At 34.1% G+C, this 20,475-nt stretch overlaps 1 protein-coding gene across 3 annotated transcripts in view; it reads left to right on the top strand.

Moving 5' to 3' along the window:
* Positions 1–20,475, top strand: part of LOC308341128 (oxidation resistance protein 1) — a 76,729-nt gene that overhangs the window by 23,224 nt on the left and 33,030 nt on the right. For all 3 annotated transcript variants that reach the window (XM_080800812.1, XM_080800811.1, XM_080800813.1), the window contains exons 5-8: positions 4,383–4,535; positions 11,914–12,098; positions 14,925–15,682; positions 20,242–20,410. In XM_080800812.1, the coding sequence (XP_080656938.1) occupies positions 4,383–4,535; positions 11,914–12,098; positions 14,925–15,682; positions 20,242–20,410 (1,265 nt within the window). The remainder of the gene's footprint in view (positions 1–4,382; positions 4,536–11,913; positions 12,099–14,924; positions 15,683–20,241; positions 20,411–20,475) is intronic.

Raw genomic sequence — 20,475 nt, 5'->3', positions numbered from 1 at the left:
TGTCAGAGATGCCCAGAAAGTCTAATATGACTGGTCATATGAATAAATTTTTTCTCCCTAGGATGAATCCAGGAAGGACTTGAGAAACATTGACTCCTAGAAGTTTTCCCTTTCCCTGGGTGATAGTCATCACCTGCTATCTCATTGTAGGCAGTAGTTAAAAAATAATAATAATAATAATTTGAACAGTAATTTTATTAACTTTAGTTATATTTTGTTTTTTTACCTAGGAATATATTCATTACTAGATTCACAAGATAAAATACTCCTATATAACTTTCTACATATCTCTACTGTTTATATCTCCATATATAATTATTGGATTTAGGTCTCCCATTCTAAGTCCCTTAGAAGCAAGAATCTTATGTTTTATTAAATATAATTCATGTTTGTATTACAGTAATTATAATGTTTATTAGCACTGTTACATGCTTTTCCAGAAATTGTCAGAGTTTATAATTCTAATAAGCACCCATAGGTTTCTTTGATGTTCAGCTCTGTAGTAGCTTGCCATGGAGGCTAAAATATTATGTTCATGGCTTTGTTAGCAAAGGATCCCAGTGGGTTTTTTTGGGTAATTTATTTCAAAATAAAAATATTATTTTTGAGAATTTCCAGGGTCAAGTAGTTTTTACCCATTTTGTTCTTCACATATTGATGAAGAAACATAGAAGAAGGCAGAACCAGTGTAAGAGCAAATAAGAAACGGCTAAAATTTACCATGTGTCAGGTACAATTCTAAGTACTTTGAAAGTATTGACATTTATTTCTGACCTCAAACTTAGGAGATACAGCACTTGGCCTGGCTGTTTTTGTTTTCTCCTCTAGACCCATTGTACACCCTCCTTGGGCTTTAGACTACATCAGTGGGCTCCCTTGACCTTTTGCTTCTCTTAGTTTTGGTCTTTCAAGACCACTGACAGAAGATAAGAGAAAGGAGCAAGAGGGGGACATATTTATTCTCTTAGCTCCTTCCCTGCATGTAGCCACACTTCAGGGTGTGGCTACATGCTTTGACCTCTCATCTCATCAGACACAAGAGCCCTCTGTCTCTGTGGTATCTGTTACTTCCCTTTAGGCCTGTGGGTAATAAGGACACCTCTATTGTTTGCCCTGGATTTTTGTATACACTGCATAATATCTTTGTAAATTGTTCCATTTTTAAACTATTTAAATTAATTCAAGTTGATGTGCTATCCATTTCTTCCAGTACCTGACCAGTAACAGTGTTTATTTTACATTTATTTTACATTTTATTGACCACTTCATAGCTGGAAAAATCGTAATGTATAATATTTAATCATCTTGTACAAAAAAAGATGACCATAAGTCAACCTTTTTGCTTCAGTTGTTCTAGTGATGCTTTGCTTTTGCACATTTGAACATTTGGGACAGTGACTGAGGCTCATTAGATAAATATTTATACTTAGTATTTTTAAGGACCTTTCTGTCCCTAGTGGCTAAAACAGAATTGCACAGAGAAATCTCAGAAAGCATGCAGGAGCTTCAAAATCACTGCATTAAGAATCAGAATCTAAAAAAATTAAAAACTAAAAAATCAAAAAAGCATCAGAATCTATAAATACCAACAGAACCAGCTACATAGACATACTGATATTTTGGATGGTAATGTACATGTATATAAGTTATGATGAGATCTAATTACAATTCCTCTAAGCGTTGCTTTTTTTTTTTTTTTTTAAAGAAATGTACTCTTACGTGCTTATGTGCTATACTTTGAGCATTTACTACGCTAATCTCATGTATTCTTTTTAATAGGATTACACTGCCAAATCGGGATTGCTATAGATACTGAGTTGTAGAATTTGAGACTTTGAGGGAACCTAAGCGATCATGTTGTTCAACGAGGTATTATCTTCATATAAGGAAAGCATTTGACAGTGTTTCTTGATATGGTTTTTGCAAATGATTAGGTTACGTAGTAGGTAATGTTGTCAACTGGCAGTAACTGAAGTCAAACAAAATTTGTTGATAGCTTTGTACCAGCTTGCAGAGGGCCTTCCATTGGCTCTGGAATTGGCTTTTAGTCCCTTTGCACATTTATCAATTGTTTAGAAAAATATTTGAAAGGTAAGGTGTAAGTGTTGCAGTGAAGCTCACTAGTTCAAATGTTGATAACGTGGCTTTTACATATCAGCTTCGTCTTACTCATTGGGCAAGTTACTGAACGTGGCTAACCATAGTGCCCTTTAAACTTAGGTAATAATATATATACCTAATATGAATGATTTGAAAGTAAAATGAAAAGGTTCATATAACACTTAAATATAACAAATAGTCATAAGCATCCATTAATGTTGTTGTTACTAATACCTCGTTTTAAATGATGTGTGCTGAATGAATTTATGAATCATATAAAACTCAGGTATGATAATTACCAGAGACAAGAGGGTAAGTGTAAAGTTATTAGTTTTTATTATAAAATGAAAAGATTGAGAACTTTGTTAATAGATATTAATGATTGAACAGTGTTATGCATCTTTAACAATCTAATTCCATTTAGGTTTTTAAAAAATGCATTCATAGTATATTAAATATAATTGTTTTGCTATATTCTGTACTGTTCTTCCTTCAAAAAATATCTGTTGGGTATCTACTAGGAGAAGGGGAATAAACTTTAGAAAGGAAGTCTAAAATTTTGTCCTGGTACAGACTTAAGGAGTTAGATCCATTTATTGAAATAGAAAAAGTTATGTTAAAATTTGAGAGTGCTTTTCAAGTATCTCAAAATCTTTGAGATTGAAGAGGAGGCATTCTTGTTTATTATTTCAAAAGGCCAATTCAGCACTATCCAAAGTGCCAGTTTTCATCTTAAAGCTCTAAAGAGCCTTGGTACTATGAACACTATTCTATAAGGCACTGTTCATCTACTCAGGAAGTATAAAATGCCTCTAGAGGTATTTAAGACAAAGAATAAAGGACATTTGTCTAGCCTTCCTACGTTGTATAGAATGTTGAACTTTGGGGGGAACCCATGAGTTCTAGGGGGTCTGTGAATTTGGATATAAACAACTTTAAGTGAATTATAATGAAATATAATATTTTTCGAAAATTAAGAATATAAACAAACTATAGAGTAGCACTATGCATACCTGTGACTTTGTCCCCAGTAGAACTCAGAAATATTTTCAAATCATTTTTGAGTTCTACATATTAAAAATACTATTTATAGCCATATAGTTCAAATTTTGATTATCAGTCCACACTGGGTTTTATTAATGTTTAATAAAGAAGGATATATGTATCAACTATATATAACTATTATAAATATGAATAAAATTATAACTAAATTTTAAATGTTTCGATTATTGTGTTTCATTTTAATTGTTTTTCTTCATAATCCTTTATTTTAAATATTCAGAATACGTTCTGAGAAGGAAGTTCTTAGTCTCAATGTGAGAATGGTCCATGGCATTAAAAAAAGTCAAGACTCTGTGATCTAACCAATTACTACTTTATACAGTGGTATTGATAAACTGTGTAGCATAATATTTTAAACAGCTCTTCCAGTGAATGGAATACCTAAGTATCACAGACAAGCACTCTGTCTTTTCTCTGTTCCTAACACCTAAGGGGTTTAGTAAACTGTTTTCTCAGGAGCAATTGAGAGAGAGTGTGTGTGTTGTGTGTGTGTGTGTGTAGTGTGCGGGTACAAGAGATGTAGTTTTCACATTTTCCAGATTATCCATAAATATATATCCCATTAAGAAATCATTGAAAATATAAGTTTAAGCTCTGTTAGAGATCTTTATTGAATGTGAACACAGTGCCATTCTTTCCTATTTCTTTTTATTTAAGAATATTTTGGGGCACCTAGGTGGCTCAATGGGTTAAAGCCTCTGCCTTCGGCTTGGGTCATGATCTCAGGGTCTTGGGATCGAGCCCCGCATCGGGCTCTCTGCTCAGCGGGGAGCCTGCTTCCCTTCCTCCCCACCTGTCTCTCTGCCTACTTGTGATCTCTGTCAAATGAATAAATAAAATCTTCAAAAAAATTTTTTTAAATTAAAAAAATATATATTTTGAGGGATACCTGGGTGGCTCAGTCGGTTAACAGTCTACCTTCAGCTCACATTGTGATCCTGGAGTCCTGGAATCAAGCCTCGTGTTAGGCTCTCTGCTCAATGGGGAGTTTGCTTCTCCCTCTTCCTCCTCTTTTCCTCCCGCCTCATGCTTGCTTGCTGTCTCTGTCTTTCTCTCAAATAAATAAAAATCTTAAGAAAAAAAAAAAAAGAATATTTTGAACTGACGTCCAAGAATGTGATGAGAATTGGGGCAAACTTCATTTGGCTTTAAAAATGTTCTAATTTAATTTTTATTTAGTTCTCTGATGTGCCTTTATTATTATTATTATTATTTTAAAGAATCCTGACGTAGTCCACCCGAAAGAAGCAACTCCCTTATCTACTTTTACTGGTATTCGACCTGCACGAGTTGTATCTTCAACTTCTGAGGAAGAAGAAGCATTTACTGAGAAATTTCTTAAAATTAATTGCAAATATATTACCAGTGGCAAGGTAATGAATACTACTTTAGAAAAAAAAATTAATCATGCTTTATTACTGAAATATTATAATAGGGCATTTGCATTTTAAGTTGTCAATATCAGCAACTGCTTGAATATTTGAAGATATTGGTGGAAATACTAGTTTGGGTTAGTATGGACCTTGCTTATAACTAATTTAGAATGTGGTGGTCTTTTGCAGTTGTTAATGGTAATGGAATATAAATTTACTGTAATAGAGTATAGCTGATTTGCTCTCGGTAGAGTATTTCAAAAAACTGAAGTAAAATGACCACTGCTGGGCACTGTTCGGAATGGTAACTCTTACAAACTTGGTATAACACACAAAAAGGAAAATAACTACTATTTATTATTTACTATATACCAGAGGCTGTATGAGGTATTTTAAGTATTTCATCAACTCAGAATAGCCTGTGAAGTTGGTAGTTCTATTCCTTCTTCACAGGAAAAAAAAATTTTTTTTCAGAAAAGGTTAATAAGTCCAAGGTTTCTCTATCAGGGCAAGAATTCAATCCCAGTGTGAATATATGTTTTATCTTTCCACACCTGCTGCTTTTTTAAACAAAGAGCTTTCAGCATGCAGAGAGAATATAGTAAAGTAACACAGAATTGGAGAATAAACTCCAGATATTGTTTAGAAAGTAACTATAGTATGTTACCAACTTAAGTCATATATGGTTTTCTTTTTCTCTCAGAACTTTAAAGATGTTTCTTTCAGAACTCCAATGTTTTCTGACTTGCATGGTTTCTGAAGAGAAGTCTTCTACAGTTTTTATATTTGATGTTCTGCATGACATTTGTGGTTTTCTTTGGTTGCATTTAAGAGTCTCTCTTTTTTCTTCTTTTAGATTTTTATTTAAATTCTAGTTAGTCACAAGACAGTGCAGTATTTGTTTCAGGAGTAGAATTCAGTGGTTCATCACTTACATACAACACCGAGTGCTCAACATGACAAGTGCCCTTTTTAATAGCCATCACCCATCTAGCTCTCCCCTCCACCACCTCTTTCCATCAATCTTCAGTTTGTTCTCTATCTTTAAGAGTCTCTTACGGTGGGAACCTGGGTGGCTCAGTGGGTTAAAGCCTCTGCCTTCGGCTCAGGTCATGATCCCAGAGTCCTGGGATCGAGTCCCGCATCCGGCTCTCTGCTCAGCAGGAAGCCTGCTTCCTCCTCTCTCTCTGCCTGCCTCTCTGCCTACTTGTGATCTCTGTCTGTCGAATAAATAAATAAATAAAATCTTAAATAAAATAAAAAAAAAAAAAAAAAAAAAAAAAAGAGTCTCTTACGGGTTTTTTTGTTTGTTTGTTTTTTTACTCCCCTCCCATATGTTCATCTGTTTTGTTTCTTAAATTCCCCATGAGTGAAGTCATACCATACTTGACCTTCTCTGACTGACTTATTTAGCTTAGTGTAATGTACTCTGGCTCCATCCACATCGTTGCAAATGGCAAGATTTCTTTCTTTTTGATGGCTAAGTAATATTCCATTGTGTATACATCTTCTTTATCCATCAGTTGATGGACATTTGGGCTTTTTCCATAGTTAGGCTATTGTAGGTAATGCTGCTATAAACAGTAGGGTGCATATACCTCTTCAAATCTGTAGTTTTGTATCCTTTGGGTAAATAGTGTAATTGCTGGGTGGTAGGGTAGTTCTATTTTTAACTTTTTGAGGAACTTCCATATTGTCTTCCACAGTGGCTACACCAGCTTGCATTCCCACCAACAGTGCAAGAGGGTTCCTCTTTCTTCATATCCGTGCCAACACCTGTTGTTTCTTGTGTTGTTAATTTTAGCCATTCTGACAGGTGTGAGGTGGTATCTCACTGCAGTTTTGATTTGTATTTCCATGATGATGAGTGATGTTGAGCATGTTTTCATGAGTCTTTTGGCCATTTTTATGTCTTCTTTGGAGAAGTGTCTGTTCATGTCTTCTGCCCATTTCTTGATTGGATTATTTGTTCTTTGGGTATTGAGTTTGATAATTTCTTTATAGATTTTGGATACTAACTCTTTGTCATCAGATGGGTCATTTGCAAATATCTTCTCCCATTCTGTAGAGTTTCCTTTCAGTTTTGTTGATTGTTTCGTTTGCTTTGTGGAAGGGTTTTATCTTGATGGAAGTCCCAATAGTTCATTTTTGCCCTTGTTTCCCTTGTCTCCAGCAACATACCTAGTAAGAAGTTGCTACAGCCAAGGTCAAAGAGTTTGCTGCCTGTGTTCTCCTCTAGGATTTTGATGGTTTCCTATCATACATTTAGGTCTTTAATCTATTTTGAATTTATTTTTGTGTATGGTGTAAAAAAGTGGTCCAGTTTCATTCTTTTGCATGTTGCTGTCCAGTTTTCCCAACACCAGTGTTGAAGAAGTTGTCTTTTTTCTATTGTGTATTCTTTCCTGTTTTGTCAAAGATTAGTTGATCATAGAGTTTTGAGTCCATTTCTGGGTTTTCTGTTCTGTTCTATTGATCTATGTGTCTGTTTTTGTGCTAGTACCATACTGTCTTGATGACTACAACTTGGTAGTTATAGCTTGAAGTCCAGAATCATGATGTCTCCAGCTTTGCTTTTCTTTTTCAGGATTGCTTTGGCTATTGGGGTCTTTTGTGATTCCATACAAATTTTAGGTTTGTTTGTTCTAGCTGGTGGTAAAAATGCTGGTGGTATTTTGATAGGGATTGCATTAAATATGTAGATGGCTTTGGGTAGTATGGACATTTTAATAATGTTTATTCTTCCAATCCATGAGCATGGCATGTTTTTCCATTTTTTTGTGTCCCATTTAATTTCTTTCGTAAGTTTTTCTGTAGTTTTCAGACTACAGCTCTTTAAGAGAGTCTCGATATCATTGACTTTGAACCATTGGATTATAATATGCCTTGGCATATTTTTCTGTTTGTTTTGCTTAGGATTACTCAACTTCTTAAATCTGTTGGTGTATAGTTTTCATCAGATTTGGAAAATTTGGAGTCCTATTCAGATTTTTTTTTCCATCCTCTCCTCTTGTTGGGAACCCTAGTTATGTATATATTAGACTGCTTGATGTTGTGTCTTGTAGCTCATTGGTACTCTGTTCTTTTTATTTCCTTTCTGTTTGGGACAGTTTCAATTGCTATACCTTTAAGTTTATTTAATGTTTTTTCTGCCATGTCTAATTTGCTATTAATTCTATTGAGCATGTTTTCATATCTTAGTTCAAACTGGCTTCTCATATCTTCCTTGTCCATAACTATCATGTACAGTCTATCTTCTATATTCTTGAAAATATACAATATAGTTATAAAAGTTGTCTTAATGTTTTTCTACTAATTAATTTCTCTCATTTCTGGGTTTGTTCCTATTTACTTCTCTCATTGTGATGAGTTACTTTTTTATTTTTCTTTATGCCTAGTAACTTTTAACTGATTATCAGATACAAATGTTATCTTCTTGGGTGCTGGGTATTTTTATATTTCTGTACGTATACTTGTACTATTTTCTGTGACACAGTTGTGTTTTAGAAGCAGTTTGATCATAACATAACTTGTTTTAAGTTTTGTCAGGCAGGACCAAAGCAACTCTAGCTAGTTTTTCTCTTTACTGAGACAATGCCCTTCTGAGTTTTCTGGGGCTCTATAAATTATAAGGTTTTTTTGCTGTGGTTGGTAAAAACACAAGCTATTCCTTTCTCTGTTGACTTTATGAGTTGTTTCCTCCACTTCTTTGGAGTGCTGCTGCTTTTCTTGTCCTGGGATAGTTGCCATACGTATAGGTAGCATTCAGTGCTCAGCTGGAAACTTGAACGAAGGCCTTCTATGGATCTCTAAGCATTCTCAGTTGGGAGTGCTCATCTCTCCTTTCTCTGCCTCTGGCCTGGAAACTCTCCACTCAGTATGCTAGGGCATTTATAGAGTTCATATTCTTTGTTTTCCCTTATTCGGGTATCATTGTCAAGCATTCGAATAGCTGAAAACAGTCATTTCATGTATTGTGTGTGTGTGGCTTTAGTAGTTTTAGGCAGAATTTGTTCTTGGCTGGAAGCAGAATTTTCAGTTGTAACTATCTGAATAAAATTTTTATGTAAGTATCAAAGCAAAGATAAAGTCATTGGCAGGGTTAGGAGCAGCTTATAGCCTGATGTTCTTGGAAGGTAAACATCTGCTGAAGGCTGGCTCTTTCTATAGTTTTATTGTAATTAGGGTTATTTATGTAAAAATTGTGGAAATTTATCTACAAAATTGTAATAGGTTACAGTGGACTTAAGACTGAAAAAACAAGATCCGTAAATGCTATTCTCTCTGCTGGGATGTATTCCTAAATCGTTTTTTATCTTCCAGTATTTACAGATATTGTAGTGTAAGTGATAACTTTTACAGACAGGCTTTACTTTCTAATAGAAATAATTTCTCCATGGAGTATTAGTCAGGTAATAAGGAATTGGAGTTACTAATACTGAAGAGAATTGGAATTGGAGTTACTAATAAGGAATTGGGAGTTACTAATACTGAAGAGAAATCGGTGCTTAAAGTTTCTGAAGGTCATATGAATTAAGAAGATATTTTAATTGGAAACTGCTTACTATAGTATGTTCTTGCTTCTGATAATATGTTCAGATTTATGAAGCAGCATTTAAACAGAATGAAACCAAGAATGCTTTAGTTTGGGTTTATGATTTCAAACTTGATCTTCGTTAGATAAATTTGAGCAGTACTTTGTCAAAAGATTTTTGTGAATTTTATGTTGAAGGGGTGTTTCTTATGGCCAACTCTTGATTTAGAGAGAATAACATCTGACAGAATACCTCAGAGTCCCACCTAGAGTCAAGGAAAGAAACTTAAAGAATACATTAGCACATCTGCAAAAGCAGCAAAAAAAGGTGAATTCCTACAAAGTAACATTACCAGATTGGACAGACTAGTGTTGAGAGATAGGGCTTTAGCCCCTTCTGGTCTAAGAAGGAGAAGCACAATTTAGAGATGCTTTTCAAATGATATCTGTAGTTACACTACTGAAAGTAGCAGTATTACAGTATTAACAGGTTTAGTGAATTAATGCATTATTATTAACACTGGGACTTTTCTATCCTATACACCTATACACACAGTATCCTATACACCTTTTCTATCCTACACACCAATACATTAATTCTGGGCCTTTTCTATCCTATACACCTAGTGATTGTCTTTGCAAAAATACTCTGAAGTTAAAGATAATATGTAATGCAATGCCAGTGAACCTGATAATATAACATTATTTAAAACAAATGCTTACATGAAGTTTATGAAATCAAGAATGAACTGAGGTCTTTCAGAGTTTTTGCTTTTGCTTGGTGTTTGCTTTCCTTAATTCTTTTTCTTTTTTTTTTTTAAGATTTTATTTATTTGAGAGAGAGAGAGTATGAGAGGAGAGAGGCCAGCAGGAGAAGCAGACTCCCCGCTGAGCAGGGAGCCTGATGTGGGACTCGATCTTGGGACTCCAGGATCATGCCCGAGCCGAAAGCAGTTGCTTAACCAACTGAGCCAACCAGGCATCTGCTTTCCTTAATTCTTACTGATTACTCAAGTAACTTAAGTTTTATTTCTCATATAACTTAAGTTTATAGAAGGTGAGATAGAGTAAGGGAAGATAGAGAATCAGAAACCTTTAAGATTTTTTACATTGTATATATATATTTTTTAAGATTTTATTTATTTATTTGACAGATCACAAGTAGGCAGAGAGGCAGGCAGAGAGAGAGGGGGAAGCAGGCTCCCTGCTGAGCAGAGAGCCCAATGCAGGGCTCGATCCCAAGACCCTGAGATCACAACCTGAGCCAAAGGCAGAGGCTTAACCCACTGAGCCACCCAGGCGCCCCTATACTCTACTCTTGATTGTCTATTTCTTAGATTATCCATAGCAATGTAAATGTCCCTACAACATACCTCACCATCTCTCTTTGATTTGTGTTAGCATGTGATCCAGGAATACAAACTTATATATATGAATCTATTTAAAATGTCCATCAAAATATGATCAGGCCATGGTTTATATAAAGTTATTCCTTATTTAGGTAGTCCCTGGTCTGAACTTAAAAAAAAAAAAAAAAAAGTGCTGTTTAGAGTCTCAGATTGATTGCCTTTTTTTCACCGAAATGCAAACACACATGCACATGCTTCTCTCCAATATTGCATGCAGTTACTACAAATGGTAAGCATGTTTTATTATCTGGAACATGTGCAATAACTTTCTCCTAGATGGGAGACCATTTTAAGTAGAGTTATCTGTTTTTACTCTTTTACTTGATCATTTTTAATAGTAGTGTCTGTCATAACTTAAGTTTCATATTCTTAAAGTTAAGCCAGGTAAATTTACAGAGCTGAATATGGATTTTGAAGGGGGATGTTATACCAAATCAAGCAGATTTTAGTTTTTCTTTTCCTCAATAGCTTCAGAGAAAGACAGGACAGCTTTGAAGTAACTACTTACGGCTCTTCATTTTTACATTTTTACACTTACAGAATATAGTAGAATAGGAGTTAAAAATTGGATTAAGGAGTATTTAGCACCTGAGTTGGATTGATTGTGGTTTAGATTCAAATGTGGAGGGATTTTAGTAAAAGGCACAGATTGCCTGGATTTTGAATCTTCGTTCTACCACTTACGTTCTACCACGTTAGCTATGTTATTTATTACTTAGGATAAGTTACCTAGCCTCTCACAACCTTAATTTTTCCTTTTGTGTAATCATCTCAGGCTGTGTTTGTGAAGATCAAATGAATAATAATGTCTGTAAAATGTGATACATACAAAGCTTTCAATAAGTATTAGCTAATAATTAGTGGGATTGGCTTCTAATGGACTTCAGTTTGCTTATTTCAAAACAAGAGGTTGGACTTCATATTTATATTGCTATTTATATAAATGTATATAAAAGTTCATAACTTTTCATGATTAAATTAAAAATGGTTACTATGTACCCTGGAAGTCATCTAATCTACCTACTCCTATGGATGAAGACACTGAGGCCCAGAAGTTTTGCATGCCCAAAGTCAAATAGCTAGGTAGTTAGCAGAGTCAGTTGATACAGATTTTTTTAAAAAGGCATTTTGAAGAGATTATGCTATTTTTATTTTATACTGGATTGAATTATCAACACATTATTTATTAAACCTGTTTATGCACATGAAACTATATTTGGTACCCGTAGTGAGGGAACAACACAGGAGGCAGAATGCAAATTAATGTAAACCATAATGAAAAAATGTTTTCATGAGAATGTCTTAGTGCTTGGATATACTACTTTTATATATAACAGATGGCCTAACATCAGAACAAAATTAGTAAAAACAGCTAGAATACTTTCTGAAAATTTAAAATTTGAACATTAAATGTCATTTTCTTTTTTCATCTTAGGGCACAGTCAGTGGTGTGCTGCTAGTTACACCAAATAATATAATGTTTGATCCACATAAAACTGACCCTTTGGTTCAAGAGAATGGCTGTGAGGAATATGGCATCATGTGTCCAATGGAAGAGGTGATGTCAGCTGCAATGTACAAAGAAATTTTGGATAGCAAAATAAAGGAATCCTTACCCATGTAAGACTGGTGTTTATACTCCTTTGGAATTTTATTACATCTAGATAGTTGACCCTCGTTTAATACTCTTAAGTATTTTTTCTATTCTTAAGTATTTTTAATTAGTTTTATTAAAACTGGTTTTTATTTTATCAGTTATGAAAGAATATAGTATTGAAAAGATTATTTATAACACACCTTGAATAATTAGGAATTGTTCTAGATTTATATTTGTATATTTGGTCAGGAAATGGGATATTTAAAAGTAACCTGTAAACCTTTTTTAATTTAGTGTTTACCAGCCTTTTTTATTCAAATGCAGCATTCAGTCTTTTAAATTATTTCTGTTACTAATTTAAGGTGGTATAAGTAGACTAGGGTAGCTTTCAAATTTTTCTTAGAAGAGCCTGAAGGGTCTGGTGAGAGATTTGAGGGAGATCCCATGAGCATCCTCCTCTCTCAGTTAACCTTGAAAGAGTTATGCTTGGAATATACAGGTCAGGGATTCATGTGATTCAAATAACATAGCTGTGAGACTGCAGCCCAGCACAGCCTTTGAAAGTAGTTTGCTTGACCAAAGGAATGACTGGAGAGAAAAGGGAGGAATAAGAAATAAAAGAAGAAAGTAGTATTCAAAGAAAGGAATGACAGCAGAAAAGAATACTCCCCATTCCTTCACACATACTTTGTCAACAGTTTAAAAACTGGCTTCAGGTTAACTGATACTGAGATATATATCCCTTTATTAGTCCACGGGGATGTGGATCATTGTTTGAAAATTAACCCTTATGGTATAGAACTGCTTGGATAGGAGAAGAGCAAATTATTTTTGTTTCTGAGGCAGAGTACATGAGTTGTTAGGATACGTGTAGTAGAATAAAATCCCTTATTCAAAAACTCTCCATTATACCTCCCATCCAATAGATATTATTTTGGCTTGGTAAACTCATCCGTAGGGGTGCAGATAATTTCTTAGAATATCTTCTACTTTAGTTATTTTTGTAGATCATTATCTAAAGTAACTTTCGGGAAGTAAGTATTATTGGGGCGGGTGGAAGAATGAGACAAAGGTGAAAGAGTAAGGGATTAGATTTAAAAAATAATATATACATATATATAATATATACATATATATGCATATATATTACACATATATATGCATATATTGTCAGTCACTGTGAGATTCACTTTCCTCTGTCCTGCTTTTCTACTTTCATTTTGATACTTTGGAATTCTCTTGTGCTGAATGATCTGTAAGTATTCCACTAGGATGCTGTAGGGCTCCTCTTCTTGCAAATCACTGTTTTATTATTTAGAATGTCCCTGGTAAGACTGTGCATTTGATTCATACATTTAAAAAATTCCTCCAAAAAGAAATACCTTTCAGTCCTACCTTGTGAATTAATTAAAAACACTATTTGGCAGTAGATTAGATAAATAAAGCAAGTAGTTTTGCAGAATAATGTCATGTGTAGTGATACTGAGGCATAAGGTTTGATTGATTTTTCTTCTGTCTTTTGCTTGGAAAGTTGATTTCAAAGGTATTATTCTAGAACTGTATTAAGCAGTAGCAAAATCATTGGCGTAAATATCTAGTTTTAGCTTATTAACTCTGAAGGTTTTACAGCCCTTATTCAAACATATGTCTTCTTACATTTGCTAACTTTATCTCTTACCTCATGGTCTTCTTAAACGTACAGTTTCTCAAAACTTTTGCATTTTGTCAAGTTCCAAGACCCTATAGATGCAATTTGAGTGGATCACCAGTAGATGACACTATTATATTTTTAATAGGAGACATTAGATGTTTATGTTTTTTATGGCAAATCAGATGCAAGGGAGACAAGACAGACACAAATTGAAATTCTGCTGATACCCTTTTAAAAAATAAAATTTTACCTATTTTAGTTATAAAGTGTTATGTATATTCGTTATATAAAATTTGAAAAATACTACAAAGGAAGAATAAAACAGAAGAGTTATCCAGCTTCACCATCCAGAGATATCCAATTATTTTTGTCTCATCTCATCTCCTGTTCTTAAATTTACATAAATGTTAGTAATTTTCCCACTGTAAACTCATGTTATTTTCCGTTTGTCACAAACTGCTTTTTAACCATCATTTTAAAAATTTCTGACTTCCATTTCATGCTTTATATAGACGTTTGTACTGCTTCCTTCCAAAATTTAAACTGACTTTGAACATTAGTGCTCATATATATAAATGCCATTAAACATGGAAATCTTGATAGAATTATGAACCATTCACATATCTAGTATCTAAACCTTTAGCTGAACAAGTTCTTTCTGAATTATTAAGAGTTGTTGCTGGTAGGCCAAAGAATTCCTGTAAGTATTTTTGGCTCCGTTTTATTCCAGTTGGTCTTCAGCTTTGCATTTGAGCTGCATATCTTAGTGTAATCTCTATTTAAATGTAAATAAGCCCTGTGTGTGTGCGTGTATCCATGTGTGTAATAGCAGTGTATTTTTTAAGACATTTAAAATTTTTATCATAATTTTATCTAAGCTTATTTTCCATATTCCAGTAATGAATAAATTGTAATGTAGAATTATAGCTTCACCCAAAACTTAAATTTCCAACTTCTTTTCAGGTAGATTAATTCAGGAAGTAGTTCTGTTGATGTTTCCCAGGTCTCAAGAAATCATTGCAAAAGCTTGAGTCAATTACTTGATCTATCTGTATAAATCAAATTTTTGATATGCTATTGAGATATATACTATACAATTTTCTAGAAACCTTTTTAGTGATGACTAATTCAGTGTTACATTTGTGGGAAATAAAATGCAATTTAAAAAGTAACAACTTTTAATTTTGTTTACTGACAGAGAGATAGATCAGGTATCAGGAAGGGACTTCTGCCATTTAAAGAAAATGACAAGAAGTCATACTGATGAAATAGACTCCAGAACCCGCGATGCAGGTAACGATAGTGCCAGCACAGCTCCGAGGAGCACCGAGGAGTCTCTTTCTGAGGATGTGTTCACAGAATCAGAACTTTCTCCCATACGGGAGGAGCTTATCTCTTCAGATGAACTTCGGCAAGATAAATCATCTGGTGCGTCATCAGAATCTGTGCAGACTGTCAATCAGAGTGGCATAGAATGTTTAACAGCCATATCAGAGTCTACTAACATGCCTGATCACTTAAAATCTGATTCTGGACATTCTACAAATGAAGCTGGGACTACTTCTCTTAAAACAGATTTAAATAATCTTGAAAGGGCCACTAAGGAAGATCAGGCTACAGGTAATTTTCAGAAAATGTCAGGCCCTAAAGAACAAAGCATAAGTATAAAAGGTAATACAGACCAGGATTTTCTTCTGAATGAGAATTCACTACATCCAGAAGAGGGTGAAAAAGAAAGTATGCTTTGTGGGGAAGCAGCAGATTTTAAACAAAAGTCAACTGTCAACAAAGGAAAACAAGGAAAGGAGCAAAATCAGGACTCAGAGACAGAGGTAGAAGAGCTACGGAAACTCTGGAAAACTCATACCATGCAACAGACTAAACAGCAAAGGGAAAATATTCAGCAGGTGTCACAAAAAGAAATTAAGCATAAAATAGCAATTGCTGACATAGAAGGTAAGTGTTAAGGAATATATAAAGTTAATTCATCTTATGGCATATTGTTTCCCTCTTTCCCCAGGGATAATCTAGTGGCCCTTGACTGATATTTCTCTGGGAATAAGTATGTAGTCTATAGTCCTGGTCTAAGGTCTTTTATCCCATGGTGGATTGTACACATAATGAGCATCTTTTCCACCATGTTTAGATACTCCTGACTCACAGCGTTCTGTCTTTAAACAATTTCTTGAAAATGCACACAAGCTCTGTAATACCTTTGATTTCTCCATTTTCTCTTAATTCTTGGTATGTTACCTCATTAAAATTTTTTCACCACACATAAAATATTGTAATTGCAGTTTGTAATTGCCAAAGTTTATTATTCTATCTTTTTTAAAAGTGCAATTAGACATAAAAATGTATTTCTTAAATTATTCCAAGTATCCAGAAGTTCATCATTGTCTGATCAAATGTTTTCCTTTAAAAAACACCAAGGCTAAATTAAAAAAAAAAATTTCTCTTTTAGTTTTGGATTTTAGTACTGTGTACTTATGAAAATGATAGTAGTAGACTGTGTTTTATTTCTTTTTTGTTATAATTTTATTTTTTCAGTGTTCCAATGCATAATTCGTTATGCATTACACCCAATCCATGCAATACAGGCCCTCCTTAATACCCACCACCAGGCTCACCCATCCCCCCATCCCTCTCCCCTCTAAAACCCTGTTTGTTTCCACAGTCTCATGCTTCGTCTCTCCCTCCAATTTCCTCCAATTCACTTTTCCTTTTCTTCTCCTAATGTCCTCCGTGTTATTCCTTATACTCCACAAGTAAGTGAAACCATATGATAATTGGCTCTCTGCTTGACTTATTTCACAATAGCTTCCCCTCAATACATAATGGGTTAAGTGGGGTATAGTTCAGGTATCTTAGCTAACATTTCTTATATTCTATTAAAATACTGATTCCAAATCAATCAAATTTGCATATAAACTTTTTAAATTAAACTCAAAAGTAATTTATTGCTAAAATGTACATAGAATAAAATTGACCATAGGAACCATTTTTTTTTAATTATTTAATTTTTTTTTTTTTTTTTTTTTTTATTTGACAGAGAGAGAAATCACAAGTAGGCAGAGAGGCAGGCAGATAGGAAGGGAGAAGCAGGCTCCCTGCTGAGCAGAGAGCCCGATGTGGGGCTCGATCCCAGGACCCTGGGATCATGACCTGAGCCGAAGGCAGAGGCTTAACCCACTGAGCCACCCAGGTGCCCCCATAGGAACCATTTTTAAGTGTAAAATTAATCAGCATTAAGTACCTTGACACATTGTTGTGCAACCATTACCACCATCCATTTCCAGAACTTTTTCATTTTTCCAAACACAAACTGTACCCATTAAATAGTAACTCCTCATTCTTTCCTCCCCTTTGCTCCTGGCTTCCACCATTCTGCTCTTTGTCTCTATGAACTTTTATGTCCACACTAGGCATCTCATGTGAGTGGAATCATACAATATTTGTTCTTTTGTGTGTGGCTTATTTCCCTTAGGAGAATGCCTTTAAGTTTCATCTGTGTTGTAGCATGTTTCAAAATTTCCTTCCTTTTAAAAGCTCTACAGTATTCCAGTATACGATTGACCCTTGAACAACATGGGTTTGAACTGTGCAGGTCCACTTATACATGATTCTTTTTAATACAGTACAGTACTTAAATGTATTTTTCTTCCTTATGATTTTCTTAGCATTTTATTTTCTGTAGCTTCCTGTATTATAAGAATATATAATACAATATGTGAAATGTGTGAAACAACTCTTTCTGTTTATTGATAAAGCTTCTAGTTAGCAGTAGGCTATTAGTAGTTAAGTTTTTGGGGAGTCAAAAGTTATACTCAGATTTTTGACTACGTGGGGATTCCATGTCCTTAACCCCTGCATCATTCATTGGTCAACTTTTCATACCACATTCTCTTTATGTATTCCTTTGTTAATGTACATTTGGATGTTTCTACCTTTTGGCTATTGTGAATAATCCTGCTGTGAACATTGGGGTACAAATATCTGTTCGAATCCCTCTTTTAAATTTTTCTGGATATATACCCAAATGCGGATTTGCTAGTTCCTGTGGTAATTTTGTGTTTAATTTAATTTTGAGAACCCCCCCCAGTTGTTTTTCACAGTGGCTACATATTTTATCTTCCCACCGGCAATCCAAAAAGTTTGATTCAGTTTTTAAAATAACCTGTACTGAATTTTCTTTGCACCATCTTTTTTAGATATCCTGATGATATCTAGTAGATGTTAAAGAATTAATTTACTCAAAGTTTTATAAAAGATTAAATAATTCTTTTGTAATACCTTTTTCTTTATCCAGAATTAATGAATGTTCCTTAAAGAACATTTGACAAATGTAGATTTATAGTAAAATTATAAAAATTTTATCTGAAATTCATCAATGCAATAATCATTATTAACAGTTGGTGTATTTATCATTGATTTTTGGTGTGTATGTGTATATACATGCACACTTAAATACATATGTATACCAATTTTGGTATTTGTATGTATCTATACATGTATAATATTTATATAAAATCAGGATTATGCTGTTGTATCCTTTTTTTCAGTTAACATTTTATGTTGTGAATAGTTTCCTGTGTCATTACAGTTTTTTGAAAATATGGCTTTTTTTTTTTAATTTTTTATTTATTTTCAGTGTAACAGTATTCATTGTTTTTTCACCACACCCAGTGCTCCATGCAATCTGTGCCCTCCCCAATACCCACCACCTGGTTCCCCCACCCTCCCAGCCCCCGCCCCTTCAAAGCCCTCAGGTGGTTTTTCAGAGTCCATAGTCTCTCATGGTTCACCTCCCCTTCCAATTTCCCTCAACTCCCTTCTCCTCTCCATCTACCTTTGTCCTCTATATTATTTGTTATGTTCCACAAATAAGTGAAACCATATGATACTTGACTCTCTCTGTTTGACTTATTTCACTCAGCATAATCTCTTCCAGTCCTGTCCATGTTGCTACAAAAGTTGGGTATTCGTCCTTTCTGATGGAGGCATAATACTCCATAGTGTATATGGACCACATCTTCCTTATCCATTCATCCGTCGAAGGGCATCTTGGTTCTTTCCACAGTTTGGCGACCGTGGCCATTGCTGCTATAAACATTGGGGTACAGATGGCCCTTCTTTTCACTACATCTGTATCTTTGGGGTAAATACCCAGCAGTGCAATTGCAGGGTCATAGGGAAGCTCTATTTTTAATTTCCTGAGGAATCTCCACACTGTTCTCCAAAGTGGCTGCACCAGTTTGCATTCCCACCAACAGTGTAAGAGGGTTTTAATGGCCCTGTATTTTAACCATTTCCATGCTGTTAATATATTCATTAGTAACAATTCATATTGTTAGGATATTTCCTATCTTTGATATTGTAAAGAATGCTGGTGTGAATGTCTTTGTTATCTTTGTGTCTGATGGTTGCCTTATGTTTTGAAATCTTTGGAAAAAAATAAAAGGGGTTCTGTTTAACCTGATAATGTGGTAGAATGCTTTCAGTTTAGTGGGTTTGTTGGAGTATGGGATTAGATGGGGTTGGAGCTCCTATTATGAGAGAAATTGAGAAGTTTAGATATAATTATACCTGTATTATCATTTGAGTTCTTTTTGAAAGGGCAGGGAATGAAAATTTGTTTTAAGTAACTAATTTTAAGTAATTTGAGGTTCTGTAGTAGGGAAATACTCCACATTTCTGATCTTTAGTGATTTTATAATATAAGGAAAAGGTTTAAGAAATATGGAACTGTGGAGTATAATTGTGGGGGAAATGGTAAAATTTCACTCTTTTAATCAGATGTAAATATTGAGGCTCAGATAGATTTATGCACCTTGCACAATACTATACAGAAGGAAGCTATGACTAGTGCTCAGTTCCCTTTTCTTCCACAGTATACCACCTTCATAAGCTAATAATGTCCCAAATCCTGAATTGGGTTATAATTTCAGACCCTCAGTATACCTTATGTCAGCATCTCTGTTTGGAAGAGTTAGAGATAATTCATAATAATTCATAATAAACTATCCAAACAGGTGGCTGAATCCAGGATATTACTGACTGTTTTATCCTACATCATATATATGGAAAAGCTCCAGAAACATTTTTTATTAAATTTTTCTCTGTAATAACTATATTAAAGTAAGCCTCTTAAGAGTCTACAAATGTATTTATTTAGATGTTATTTTAGAAGGCTGATAGAGAATATGCAGATAATTATATATGTGCATGTAATTGCTTTAATATAGTTGTTCCAAGCAAAAATTTAATGCAAGAATTTTTAAAACTTTCCCTTTTTTTTCCCTAATATGCTTAGACATAATTTCAGTTCATAACTTGGGTGCTAGTTCATGAATCTTGTTTTTAAGAAAATAAAAGTTGCCTAAGAAAATTCATCTAAGTGACTCTCAGTAATTAAATTTTATTCTGTATTGTCAGAAGTTTGGAGGTAAACATTCTTAAACCAAATTATTTAAGCATGGTGTATGAGAACTGAATGAACACTATCTCATTTCTAGGTTCTGCACTTTTAAAAGAAAAGAGAAGGCATCGATTACATAAGTTTTTGTGTCTCAGAGTTGGAAAACCAATGAGGAAAACATTTGTATCTCAAGCAAGTGCAACAATGCAACAGTATGCACAAAGAGATAAGAAACACGAGTATTGGTTTGCTGTGCCACAAGAAAGGTAAAAAAAAAAAAAAAAAAAAAAAAAAAGCTCAAAAACATTATTGAGATTCCTTGAAGTAAAAT

This window comes from Martes martes (genome assembly GCF_963455335.1).
Source record: "Martes martes genome assembly, chromosome: 4".
NCBI lineage: Eukaryota > Metazoa > Chordata > Mammalia > Carnivora > Mustelidae > Martes > Martes martes.
This window is presented reverse-complemented; position numbering and strand designations above follow the sequence as displayed.